Source organism: Trachurus japonicus, chromosome 8 (assembly GCF_045865225.1).
Source record: "Trachurus japonicus isolate A0001 chromosome 8, Traja_1.0".
In the NCBI taxonomy this organism is placed as follows: Eukaryota; Metazoa; Chordata; class Actinopteri; order Carangiformes; family Carangidae; genus Trachurus; species Trachurus japonicus.
In genome coordinates, this window is record NC_140914.1 from 3630074 (window position 1) to 3644038 (window position 13965).

The following is a 13965-nucleotide window of genomic DNA, read 5'->3' on the forward strand; positions in this document are numbered from 1 at the left end:
GTCATCCTGCTCTTTGCTCTGATTGGTCGTAGCGCTACCCTATTGGTGCAGAGGTAGTTTGAAAGACAGCCTTCATCCCGCCCCCTGGACTGAGCCGAGGTCTACCGCTCGTTGCCAGACTAGACATGTTAATGATGTTATAGTCTGGATGGTCAGGATAGTTCAGAAGTGGATCCTACTAAAAAGAAAAAGCCTTCCCGTTCGGCAGAACGTCTGTTGGCCAAGAAAGAAAGTGACAAACGGTAGCGGTGGAGAGGGGAGGGGCGGGTGCCGACCGCATCGTTGTAATAACGCAGAAATCCTCTAGGGGGCGAAAGAAGTTACGCACTATAGCTTTAACAAACTATAATTACATTGGATTAATCTGAATTTGAAACGATTGATCATCAAACGATTAATCCACATACAGAAAATGTGACTGAACTAACCAGACTGATTTAAATCTGCTCCACAGTGGGAGAACGAGCAGCTGCACAGTCTGGAGGAGAGAGGACGACTTCTTCTGTCTCTGCAGTTTCTACCTCCGCTCAGTGTGGACGATAAAGACGTGGACGGAGGAGGAGGAGGAGGAGGTGAAGGCCGGCGGAGTGGAGGTCTGTGTGTGGGCGTGAAGCGCTGCGCCCACCTGGCCGCCATGGACGTCAACGGCTTCTCTGACCCCTACGTCAAAATGTAAGTCAGAGTGTTTCAGCAGCCGAGTGTGAAGAGGAACCATCTTCATCCAGGATGAACCAGAACCGTCGACCCTCCACCCAATCAGATTTAATTTACAATGCTCCATATGTTAAAGGGATAGTTCCACATTTTGGCAAACAGAGTTGTTTTAGAGGTAAATACAGAGACTGCTTGATGAAAAACTGTCCCTGAAGGCAACGTGCATCAGTGGTTTTGCATGAATTTCCCTCTAAAACAACTCTGTGTGGTAACGTTGTGTTATTATCTCATAGCGTGGTGAATGTGCAGCTCACAACTTGTCCACCAGAGCGTTGTGGAGTTGTTGGATTGTGTATTTGATGAGTTTGATGAGGGAAACCAAGAAATCCCATAATGAGCCTCCGTAGCGTAGCTCTGAGCAGCTCACGGCTCTGCTCCGCCGTTCTAAAAATAGCTTGCACCGACAATTAAAGGTAACAAACCTACTGCTATGACTATAGGGATTATGGCAATGGGCCAATTTGACTAAATGTTGAACTATCCCTTTAAATATTCAAATTATATTCAAATTTTTAATGTTATTTTTTTTGCTCATTACATTCACCTGTAACAGCTTATTATTACGTCCCACATTCCAACCAAATCTGTTATGTAACATTTGCAACACACTTAAGTTTTACCAACTCAATATAAAACTTCAAGAAGTGAAATCTAAATATTCTAAGTAGTGGAGCAACGGATCATAGCTGATCTGTGATCCGTTTGGATCGCTCTCCACGGATCGGCACGCAAGTGGTGCACGGAACGATTAATAAAACAAACAAAAACAGAAGGTGTGTGTAGTGTGAGAACCAATATAACGGGGAATTTAAAAAACTCATAGCTCGTATATTTGAAGCTGCAGCTCTACGACGCACAACAACAACAAAATCAACATGTTTACTCCCCGAACGTTGCGATGCGCTACGTTAATTTCCGTCGTTGCAGATGGAACACGTTGGAAAGTCAGTTTTCACCTTTGAATGTTCCCATTAAGTTCACTCTGACGGCGCTAGAATGAGCTGGACGTCATAGGAACGACCAGGGCCGTTGCTAGGAATTCTGGGGCCCCTGAAAGAATACTAAAGTGGGCCCCTGACCTTTCCACTTTTTTTCTTAGACTACGTATGTATTATCATTTTTTATTTAGCCTGCTTTGTTTTGATGCTAATGCAGCATTACTATGAGTCAATATTAGTCAGGGTCTTATGCAGAATAATTCAGTCATACAAAGATTTAGCCTGCCAAGCCAGACTACATCATGAACATGTCTAGTGTGTCAACGAGCGGTAGACCTCGGCTCAGTCCAGGGGGCGGGATGAAGGCTGTCTTTCAAACTGCCTCTGCACCAATAGGGTAGCGCTACGACCAATCAGAGCAAAGAGCAGGATGACGTTAGCCTGACAAGCCAATTAAAATGTATGTCGTCATGGCGTTAAGCCGCCCAACGACTCTCTAAACAGATAGAGCGCTGTGATTGGTCAACACAAACGGTGTTCCAGACTCAAAAAGTTCCTATGGCTCGTTTCTAGACCCACCTACGGAGCAAAGAGATTTAGATTTCTAGGCTAGTTTAAATGTAATTTCTAGTCAAAAACGAATGACTCATCACATAAAAAGCAGCTTGTTTTTAGACACTTTTTACTTATTTCAAGCCTATTTTCACTTGAAATAAGTAGAACAATCTGATAGTGGAGGAAGTTTTTCTTTCTAGATTTCTAGGCTAACAAAGATTTGACTACTGGGGTTTTTTATGGGCCCTACTGGTCGCTGAGCCCCTAGAATTATCATCACCTTTCTCCCCTATACAACGGCCCTGGGAACGACACATGACGAGGCTCGTGTCTGTCTGCGTCAGTGAGACGGAGAGAAGCTGCTGTTTCAGCATCGAATTAACTAACGCAGCAGGAAGGAGGAGAGGGAGGAGGAGGAAGAGGAAGAGGAGGAGGAGGAGGAAGCACCGGGGCCACCAGTCTTTCAGGCTCCTCTCTGCTTTTCTTTCCTTCCGTTCGTTCATTCGTTCACTCTCTCTCTTCCTGTCGTACGTCGCAGCCAGAACCCAAACCGGGAGGCGACTGACAGCTGATTGGTCGACGAGCTCACACAGATACATGATCGGTTTTATAAAAACGAGCTGCAGCTTCCAGAATGTGAACGTCACATCGTTAGGTCGGAGTCTCCGTCAGGGTCAGAGGTCAAATCTGTCCAGTGAGGAACAGACGCCTGAGCAGAGGGACTCACTCACTCACTCACTCGCTGGCTCTAAACACAGAGTCACCGCCGAGGCTCATGGGAAATGTCTTCTGGATGAAAAACAAAGGAACAAAGACGCCGTGTCTCAGTGTGACGGTCCAGCCAGAGAGCGGACGACGGACATGCAGATTAAAAATGTGCATGATGAGACAATCCAATTTGTTTTATTCATTAAAGCTGTGACAGAAACGGAGCTCAGTGTGAATCATGCAGCCAGAGGAGGAGGAGGAGGAGGAGATGAAGAGGCTGCTGTCAGCTCAGCTTTAGTCTGAGCTGGACGGAGTTCACTGCTGTGATTAGTCTCTGATTGGCCGGAGCGAACCAAGTCCCGCCTTCCTGTTGCAGTTTTCCACGGATATTTCTATCACTGAGTTGAAAGTGGCAGCTTTAGAAAAAGATTTGCAGACTGCGATTAGGACAGACGGCATGCTCGGTTCTTTTGGTGTGTGACTGTAAAGATCTTTAAAGCCCCAGTGTGTAACTTATTTGGCTTTTTATCAGCAAAAATCAAACATGTCTTTCATAAATCCGTATTTGACTGAAGGTGAATCACAGCTGCATCCAAAGTAAAGCTTTCTGGTTCCTTAGAATGAGTTGTTACAAGTCGTTACAAATACATAAGTGGGCGACGCACCGAACCGAGGCGGCCATGTTGCATCGTGACCGTAGGTAACCACGGAAACGGCCTGTTAAAACTGTCACCACTGTGTAGTGTGAGGAAGGACGGAGGCACCGGTGTTGCATTCAGGTGCAGTCAGGCAGACGGCCGTCGGCAAACCGACCGGATGTCATTTTACTCCACCAGAGAAAGACGGTAAAACAATACCACATCACCATGACAACATGTTGTCAGGCCTGTATTGTTTTGCCTCGTGCTGGCGGACCACTTGTTTATCCTGTTACATGCAGCGTCTGTTGTCTGTCTGACGTCTGCCCCATTTCACCTGAATGCAACATCAAGAATACGTTCAGATATGCAACCGCACCGCTAGATGGGGGGGATTCCTACGTTTACGCTATTTGCTCCAAGAAGGACGTTTGGCTTGTTTGCCGACCGGCTACTGCTAAAGTTTTATCTATCAAGCTTCGATCATCGTCCTCAGTAGAAGTCTGGAGCCGTTGACTCGCTGTTTTGGTAAGCAGCTGGGTCCAGGGCGAGAGAGACAAACCTTTCCGTCAAAATAAAAGCACCGAGCTAATAAAATGCGGTGAAACTTTTTAATTTAAGGAATATAATTTACAAGAAAATCCCAGAGCTACCATTAAGTTAACCTTTTTATTTTATTGTATTAGAAGTTAATGTCTATTTTATGAGTTTTATGTTGGTGAACACTTTTACTTTGGTGAATTTGGTGATTTCTGGTTCCGCTAGAACAGTGTTTCTCAACCTTGGGGTCGGGACCCCACGTGGGGTCGCCTGGAATTCAAATGGGGTCGCCTGAAATGTCTAGGAATAGAAAAAATAAAATAGTGATAAAAAAAAAAATGTTTTTAAACTAACTAACCCTAACCCTAAAATTATTAAAAACACCACACACAATCTTAATCAACTGTATTCTATACTTTCGCTTTCTCGAATATAAATCAAGTTCAAATAAAATGCAGCATATAAAAATATCTGAGCTGGGGCATCTTGATTGACGACGGGGTCGCCAGAAATTTGTGATGTGAAAATGGGGTCACGAACCAAAAAAGGTTGGGAACCACTGCGCTAGAAGACCAGAACCAGAATGCAGACAAAATTCAGAGTAAAGTAGTTTTTTTTGTCGGACCAGCCAGACCTTTCTTCTCTGGAGAATGCCTCCTCCGCTCATGTTAATATGTTGGGGTGGGGGTGAAGAGGAGGCAGCGGAGCGAGTCGGGCTGAGGTTCATCTGCCTTCGTTATTTCTTCATGTCATCTGTTAGAGTAACTGGTCAGAACCAATTACAGCTCAGTGTGTGTGTGTGTGTGTGTGTGTGTGTGTGTGTGTGTGTGTGTGTGTGTGAGAGAGCTGCGCTGTAAAAACCGACTCAGCCTGATGAATTATTAATTACGGCTTCAGATTTGATGATTTTCAGAGCTTGCTTTGCTGCAGTTTCATCTGCAGTCGTGTCTGATCTGACACAAACGTTCTAACATCAAACATGGTGTTCAACATCATGTTAAAGCTTTTATTAACAACCAGAGATCGTCTACAGGTCACTGGCACCAGGACGTCTCTATCTGATCAGAGACCATTTATCACTGCTGACCTGAGAAGGTCGATATCATACATAGAGGAAACTATATAGAATACATTATATATAATGGGAATACATTCATCAAAATGAATAAAACAGGAACTAAATATATAGAATAGGAAACGAAAACTAAAATCAGAACTGTATTTTATTAGACTGTTGTTTGGTTCTTTTTTAACCTTCAGTATCTTTAAAGTCTAAATATATTATAGTTTTTATTAATAATATTATACATGATTTCATGAAACAAGGCCTGTTCCTTTTTGTTTTTTTGTTTGATCTGTTGTCTGATTGGTTCCCGTCAGATACCTGAAGCCCGACCTCCAGAAGAAATCCAAGCACAAAACAGCCGTGATGAAAAAAACCCTCAATCCTGAATTCAACGAGGTAAGAACCCCCAAGTAGATCCCAGTAGATCCCAGAAGATCCAAACACTTCCCAGTAAATCCCAGTAGAGGTTAAAGGAGAAAGCTTTCAACAGATCCCAGTAGGCCTCAGTAGATCCTAACAAGCCCCACTAGATCCCAGTGGATCTCAAAAAACTCCCAGGAAATATCAGTAAGTCCCAGTAGGTCCCAAATGGTAAAATGAGGTCCTAGTAGATCCCAGCAGGTTGCAATAGGACCCAGTGGATCTCAGTAGGTCCTAGCAGGTCCCAGTAGATCCCAGTCGGTTAAAGCAGAGAGCTATCTTAACAGATTACAGCAGGTCTCAGCAGATCCCAGCACATCCAAGTAGGCTCCACTAGATCCCAGTGGATCTCAATAGGTCCCAGGAAATACCAGTAGATCCCAGTATGTCCTAACAGCTCCCAGTAGGTCCCAAAAGGTCCAAGCAGGTCCTAGAAGATCCCAGCAGGTTCAAAGAAGGACCCATTGGATTTCAGTAGGTCCTAGACTGGGATCTACCTACCTTAACAGATTCCAGCAGGTCTCAGGAGATCCTAACAAGCCCCAGTAGATCCCAGCGGATCTCAATAGGTTCAAGGAAATACCAGTAAGTCCCAGTAGGTCCCAAATGGTAAAATGAGGCCCTAGTAGATCCCAGCAGGTTGCAGTAGGACCCTCAGTAGGTCCTATCAGGTCTCAACAGATCCCAGCACATCCAAGTAGGCTCCACTAGATCCCAGTGGATCTCAATAGGTCCCTGGAAATACCAGTAAGTCCCAGTAGGTCCCAAAAGGTCCAAGCAGGTCCTAGAAGATCCCAGTGGGTTAAAGCAGAAAGCTACAATAACAGATTACATCAGATCTCAGCAGATCCCAGTAGGCACAGGTAGATCCTAACAAGCCCCAGTAGATCCCAGTGGATCTCAGTAGGTCCAAGGAAATATCAGTCCTAGCACTCAGTTGGTCCCAAAAGGTTCAAGAAGGTCCTAGCAGACGACCAATGGATCTCAATAAGTCCTAAAAATTACCAGTAGATCCCAACATGTCCCAACAGCTCCCAAAGGGTCCAAGCAGGTCCCACTAGATCCCAGTAGGCACAAGTAGATCCTAACAAGCTCCAGTAGACCACAGTGGATCTCAATAGGTCCAACGAAAACCAGTAAGTCCTAGCAGGTCTCAGTTGTCCCAAAAGTTTCAAGAAGGTCCTAGCAGTGGATGGACGGCCAGTGGATCTCAATAAGTCCCTAAAATGACCAGTAGATCCCAGTAGATCCCAGTAGATCCCAGCTGTTGCAGACTACAGTCAGCTGGCCGGTCCTTCACCTCCCTGAGTCTCTGCATGTGTCCGATCCTGCAGGAGTTCTTCTACGAGATCTCTCTGTCGGAGCTGGCCAACAAGACGCTGGAGGTGACGGTGTGGGACTACGACCTGGGCCGCTCCAACGACTTCATAGGTGAGGGGGGCGGGGCCTAAAAACACCCCGAACGCACCGCTGGACACATCTGGGTGACACATCTGTCTGTGGTGAAACTGTGAGGAAGCAGCTCTCAGTCCGTCAGAGTCTGGTGGTGTAAATATTAAAGGGATAGTCACCCAAAATTGAAATTTCCCTCATCATCTCCTCCCCCTCATGTGGACTAAGGGCTGGGAGAAGTTTCAGAGTCCTCCGTGGCTTCTCTGAGTTACAGGGGGTCTCGGCGTAGCAGTGCATGTCCATATAACGGTTGCAAATGGATACCAACTGTCTTCGTAACAAAAAGACGTCTAATGTCCATCTTGTATTGAAGCCCCAAAATGCGAAATTGTCGTGAAAAAAATTAAATAAGTCTATATTTCAAGCTTGTTTTGTAGCAGAAGCTCCTCTTCTCGGTTCGTCAAATTTGGACGAACTGGGAAGAGGAGCTTCCGCTACAAACAAGCTTGAAATATAGACTTATTTGATTTTTTTTCGGAACAATTTCGCATTTCAGGGCTTCAATACAAGACGGACATTACATACGAGCAGCATGGAGGTATTTGGATGTTTTTTGCTGTGTCTTTTTGTTACGAAGACAGTTGGTATCCATTTGCAACCGTTATATGGACATGCACTGCTACGCCGAGACCCCCTGTAACTCAGAGAAGCCACGGAGGACTCTGAAACTTCTCCCAGCTATCTGGGACTATCCCTTTAATGAGTCCAACAAACACATGGTGCTCATTAGCGCTGCTGAAGCTGCTGAGGAGAAGCTCGTCTGGGAGAGCATCGATGCATATTTATCAGTCCCACCATCTGTATCACCGATTCCCTTTCTACTCAAGTTATGATAATGACACTGTTCCTGTCGATTGTTAAATTAATATTCTTGTTAGATGTGGAAACAAAAGAGTGTTTGTGGTCATTAGAGCTGCAGCTCCAGCTCATACAATAGATGACAGGTGTGAACAGGAGATTTCTTTTGTCTTACTTGAGGGAACCGGGGGAAGAAACTATTCAGAATAGATGCAACAGAACTCTGGAGTCTGCCTTCCCCACAATCTGGGCCTCAAGTTAACTTTTCTGGCCGCCAGCCACTGTGACAGGTGGATTTTGAAATCCACCAGCCACAGTAGCTTTTTGCAGCCAAAATTCTTTGTGCCTAAAATAAAGACACAGAAAAATCATTAGCATGTTATTGAACTTGTTCAGAATACACATGAAAGTGCTGTCCAGTTATTAACCAACTTAATCTTCATAGTCTTGGGGCGCCAACACGCCTCATTAACAAATAATCAACACTGTAAATAATAAGATAGGTACAGTATATGCAGCAATTAATTGGTGCATACATCTTGACAGCTGTACTTTCAGATATAATAGATCTATAACACACATTCTACATCTCAGAGTCGACGTCTTACAAGCTTCATTCTCCTTTCAACTGGGCAGAAACACAGCCAGAGGGGCAACTGGGATCTGACGTACACATAAAAACAAGCATGTTGTGAGCACGCATGACGCATGTCTACATTAAAAGTAAATGGGTATTATCTGTACAAGCAGACCAAACCACTAATGAGTTCGGTTCAGTTCCGCTTCCGCATGATTGAAAAACATTGTATTGACCTGATCCACTCAGTTCTCATTGGCTACTGGCCAACATGGTGGGTAGGTTGACCGTTTCACCCTCAATCGCCAAATTTGGCGTGTGGTAGGATGTTAATTTAATTCGCCTGCCCCTCCCATCCCATCCCATCCCGGATCCCGGATAAATATTTTTTGTGCTTTCAAGTTGAAATGATCATATCTATAAAAACTGGGAGAGAGTTTCAGAACGGCACTCTCGACTGAAGTTGACAGCAGCGCTCCAGGCGCTCAAGTTTTGTTTTTATGATGGAAATAAGCACAAATAAATGTTTTTTAAAACAAAATAATCTTTCAAAACATGAATAAATCAAATGTTGTTTTTTGAGATTTTAAACTGGGCCAGCAGTTGTTAAAGTTTAGGAATCACCACGTATGTTAAAGCTACATTGCGGAGTTTCAGCTCAGTGCTTCCACCATCTGGTTGAGAAGCGCTATCGTCTGGGGGGAAAAACGAAACTTAACGAAAACGAAACTTATCAGCGAGCGCATCCAGCGTTTATTCCCCTTAATAAACGACAGTATTTCCCACATGTTTGCAAGGAGACTGTGTGGCGGGTGGTCGGGGGAGGGGGGGAGGGGGTGTGTGGGGTGTGTGGCGGGTGGTCAGGGGTGTGTGGGGCGGCGAAGGCGACGACAGTAACGACGACCGGAGGGGAACCATAAGTTTCGCTTTTACCCACCACGTCTCTCTCTCGACGTAGAGGGGAGGGGGGGCAGTGTTTCGTACCCGTGCAGGGAAGTTACATAGAGCAGTTTCAGCCGACGCGACCCGGCTCAGGCTGCAGCGGCAGCACCATTTATCCTATTAACCATTTTTCTACCATTGCAATGAGTCTGGAAACATTATTTTAAGGCCGAAAAACTCTGCAATGTTACTTTAAAGTAGCACCAAGATCTCTGTTTGGTTAATCTTTGGCGACCCCTCTGGTCGAGTCTGGTAACTGCAGGTTAGATTCTGACCACAGTTGTGTCTGTTAACGAGCATCGTGTCAGTTTTAATCTACATCTCAGGTGTTTAACAGTTTCACTGCTGACTGTCTGATGTTGTTCTTGTCTGCCGCTGGCCTTCAGGTGGCGTTTGTCTGAGCTGCCACTCGCAGGGCGACGCTCTCCGTCACTGGATGGACTGCCTGAAGAACAAAGGCCGCCGCGTGGAGAGGTGGCACATTCTGACCAATGAGCTGCCACGAACCTTCAGCCACGACTAAGCTGCTGCAGCGTCCTCCTGCCTGCAGCCGGCTGCTCGCTGCCGGGGATCTAACGCTTCCTCTGGGTTCTTGACGGGACAGATTTGAGCAGCTTCAGCCGGAGGATCGGGAGGATCGGCAGCAGCAGCAGCAGCAGCAGCAGCGGCGAGAGGGGGGGGGGGGGTGTATTATAATAAAGAGCCACCGTGACGGCTGGAGAGCAGCCAGCAGCATGGTGCTGTGCCTTCGTTATTCAACAGTGAGTCATTCAGAAGAAGCAGCTTTCCAGCTCCATCAACACTCAGTCAGTGTTTCACCTGCACTCAGCATCACACACCTGAGAGGGTCCGACCCCGCCCCCACCTGACACCCAACAGGGACACAGCAACCATCACACACCTGAGTGACCGTAAAAGTTAAAGGTGGAGTAAGTGAAACAGGAAAAACAAACCCAGAAGCTCCGCCCCCCAAAAAATGAAAGGACATTCGTCAACTACGCAATGGTTGAATCCAGAAGATTTGATATAACTCTCCCATTAGTGAAGCAAAACAAACTTAATGCAACACAAAACATCATTAAAAACCATCAAGAGGTGGTTTTATAATAAACTACAGACTGTAGCTTTGTGGCTAAGCTAACAAAGATGGTGATGTCACCCAGTATAGAGTTTTTAATTTTCCATCCAATCAAATAAATCTACACTGCTAACTAACTAAAACTAAATCTGTTACTCAGATAAATACCATGATACAGCAGCACAACGCTACAGCTGCTAAGCTAACTAGGAAGGTAAAGCTACTGAACATTCATAGCATTTTGAATCATACAGGTGTTTTTAGTTAACTAAAGGTTAAAAACATACTAAATTGATACTTGAAATATATCATTTCACATCGACGTCGTGTAAATCAAACCCCAAAATTTTAGAACAATTTTTTTACACCCTCCGCTACTTGATCAAATGCACTGGATCAGGTTAGAATCACATACTCCACCTTTAAACTGCAGCCACCTGAAAGTTTGTTTCGTTTTATGATTCATATGAACTGAAATAGAGGAATAAATCCTTAATGCATCTAACATCTTCATTTCATATCACCGCCTCCCAGTTTGCGCCTGTCATGTGTCATCACCACTACAAAGCTGAGCATCTGTTTTCTACATAAATAAATACAAGTTAATCTTTGGTTTATTACCACTCACAGCTGAGCCTGTAGAGACTCCCAACGGTGACGGTGATTCACACTGTTTTAGTCCAACATGAGCCAGAACTAAAACATTTAAATATCACTTACATTTGTTCATTCTGCTGTTGCTTTTTTATTATTTTAACACGTTAGCATCTTTTGTGTTGTATGAAAAGTGTAAGGAGAAGCTTCCAGAGCAGCAGTGAGTGTTTTAAACCTTCAAAGCACAAACAATAATTTCATTTTAAGCACATTTGCATGATGCCGTCACGTTACCGGTTCCTGTGCTGATGGTAAAACAACACAACACACACACACACACTCACTCACTCCAAACCTGCTTCATTAGCATGACCAGGACTACGTGTAAGTGTTGCCAAAGCATGTTGTACAAAGTTTACATGTGAGTATGATGATTCAGAATGTAACACAAACTGCATTTTCTCTTTGGACTTGTACTATTAGCATGGATGTGTCTTGTGTTGCACCTTGGCTTGTTGAATGAACACTAGTCAAACACACTGTGACCAGTCAGAACCGGTCCGAACCGAACTGATCGAAGCTCTGGTCGCATCAGTTAATGAGCCCGGTGCCTCCATCACCACCAGGGACCACGAGGATCATGGGAATCTCGGGAATCTCAGGACTTTTTTTTTGCAAAAGTTGACTGGAGTAGATGTGACGATGTGACGAAATAAAACCACGCGGTTGTAACAGAGCTAATGCTAATGCTACGCTAGCTTCCCTGGAAGGTCGACTCGGCGGTGAAGAGACGGCTTCACTGACCAATGACACAAAAAGACAAAGACTGAAAAACAAGAGATTGGTGCAGACTGACTTCACCCCATCAGTGTTTACCCCCTAACCAATCAGAGCAGCCCCATCAGTCACTCTTCTAGCTCTGTATGGGTCTCCACCAGCTGAGCTCCACCGCTCAGCAGGTCTGCAAAGGTGCTAACAGAGAGACAATCCCTGTTAAAGGATGTTTACAGCGCTCCACACTGACCAGTGATGGGAATAACAGCATTATTAATAAACAGCGTTACTAACAGCACAAATTTTTCAGTAACAAGCACCGTCACTTGACTCAAGAAATCCCGTCATAAAATAATAATACACTCTTGTATGTTAAAAACATGTTTTTTTTCAGTGCATCAACTAGTCGGGGAAAAAAGCTGTTTAACTGCAACAGACTGACGGTAGCAAACAGATTAAACAACCTAGCTGTAGCCTATAGCTACTTAAAGAGGAACTCTGCAGGATTTCCACCTTAAAGGGATAGTAGCATTTTTTTAAAGTGGGGTTGTATGATCTCCAAATAGCCCCTAAGTACTTTAATTGCAGTAGAAGACTCTCTGCACTCCTCCCGTTAGCAACGCCAGCCCATAATAGCCCTGCCCAGAGATTTACAACATACAGTGTTGTGAACAGACCCAAAGAAACGGCCTATTTTCGCGGCCTAAAAGAGGTTTTAGCTGAAAAAAAATACACCATTGTTCGCTATAATATAATTTTTTCCAGCCCCTCAAAGTGCAGGAAAAACACAGTTTTATTTGGACCAAACCAACTGCTGATCGGCGGGCGCTAACCCTGGGCAGAGGGCTGGAAAAAATTATATTATAGCGAACAAGGTAAACCTCTTTTAGGCCGCGAAAATAGGCCGTTTCTTTGGGTCTGTTCACAACACTGTATGTTGTAAATCTCCATTGATTTCTCACCAGCTTCGTTGGAAACAAATGCACATGGAGGAGAGGAGGGTTAGAGACACAGAGGAGGAGACACCAGACCTGGAGAGCTCAGGTTTAAATTTGATCTCAGAATGTTTCCAGCTGAGTCGTTATAAAAAGAAAAAACCTGTAGGAGGTTCTCAGATTGTGCACTAGATAGCTATGACGTCATGCTAACAGACTGAAGCTAAAACTAGCAGCTCCCAAAACAAAAACAATAGTGTGCATAGTCTGACATGGAAATAAACTAATTTAGTACATCAGAGGGAAGAGTTAGCTCTGTTGTGGAAGTGTTTAGCTCATTGATTTGCATTTTTAAGCCATAGAGTTTCTCCTTTAGGACCTATAAAAGCTTTTACAGCTCCAGTCTCTAGACAGTAAACTAACCCATAAGAAGTACAGATAGGTGGTTATGTGTTTAAAGGGACAACGAGGAGTTTTGGAAAAGCGAAGTGTTTTGTCACTACATTTATGAGCCTCAGCGCACCGTGAAATTCTTTGACCGGTGCAAGACAGACTCATGTTTTCATTCATCAAGAATTAAAGTCAGAGGTTGGAAGACGATCACATACCGTCGTAGTTCCCACCATAAACGGAGATTCGGCGGCGTTATTCTCATGACTCGCCACGAAACCGAAAGTAAAGAAACGCTGGTCGGCTCGCCCAGCATTTCCACCACCACTAATAATAACAAAATAACCATAGAGACAAAACCATAGATTTATCTAAAATGGAGCCATTAACAAGTGGTAACGTAGATTCATCCACATTAATATGAGACTTTTTTATTGTCGCGGAATTTTTCGTTCTGCCGATGGAGAAACTCCTCGTTGTCCCTTTAAAATGATTGTTAGAACTGATAAACCAGTGTTTATAAAAAAAATTTTAAAAAGCCACTTCCTGTCACATGTTAGAAAATGTCCAGTTGGGATCGTCAGTGTGGAGATCCAGCGTTAGCTTAGCTAGCTTGGACATCACTGGTTGACGGGTGGAGGAGTTCAGCGACCAATCAGCAGCTTCCATTCACACTCATACCAGTCAAACCATGAATCCTCCATAACACACAAACCACTCTTCAATGAGACTGTGAAAAAACTAACTGCATCCTGTTGTTGCTATGACAAATAATGACAATGATGTTGATAATGGTGATGATGGTGGTGATGATGATGATGATGTTGATTATATATCAAAACAAGT

General features: G+C 44.4%; 2 protein-coding genes across 2 annotated transcripts in view; one reads left to right on the forward strand and one right to left on the reverse strand.

The window, feature by feature from the left end:
- The window catches only part of doc2a (double C2-like domains, alpha), a 56182-nt gene extending 46246 nt beyond the window's left edge, over window positions 1-9936 (forward strand). Inside the window, exons 8-11 of the mRNA XM_085783359.1 lie at window positions 455-672; window positions 5474-5555; window positions 6914-7010; window positions 9735-9936. Of these exons, the coding sequence (XP_085639485.1) occupies window positions 455-672; window positions 5474-5555; window positions 6914-7010; window positions 9735-9871 (534 nt within the window). The 3' untranslated portion in view covers window positions 9872-9936. The remainder of the gene's footprint in view (window positions 1-454; window positions 673-5473; window positions 5556-6913; window positions 7011-9734) is intronic.
- Window positions 1-13965, reverse strand: part of mvp (major vault protein) — a 204868-nt gene that overhangs the window by 96105 nt on the left and 94798 nt on the right. The window lies entirely within an intron of this gene.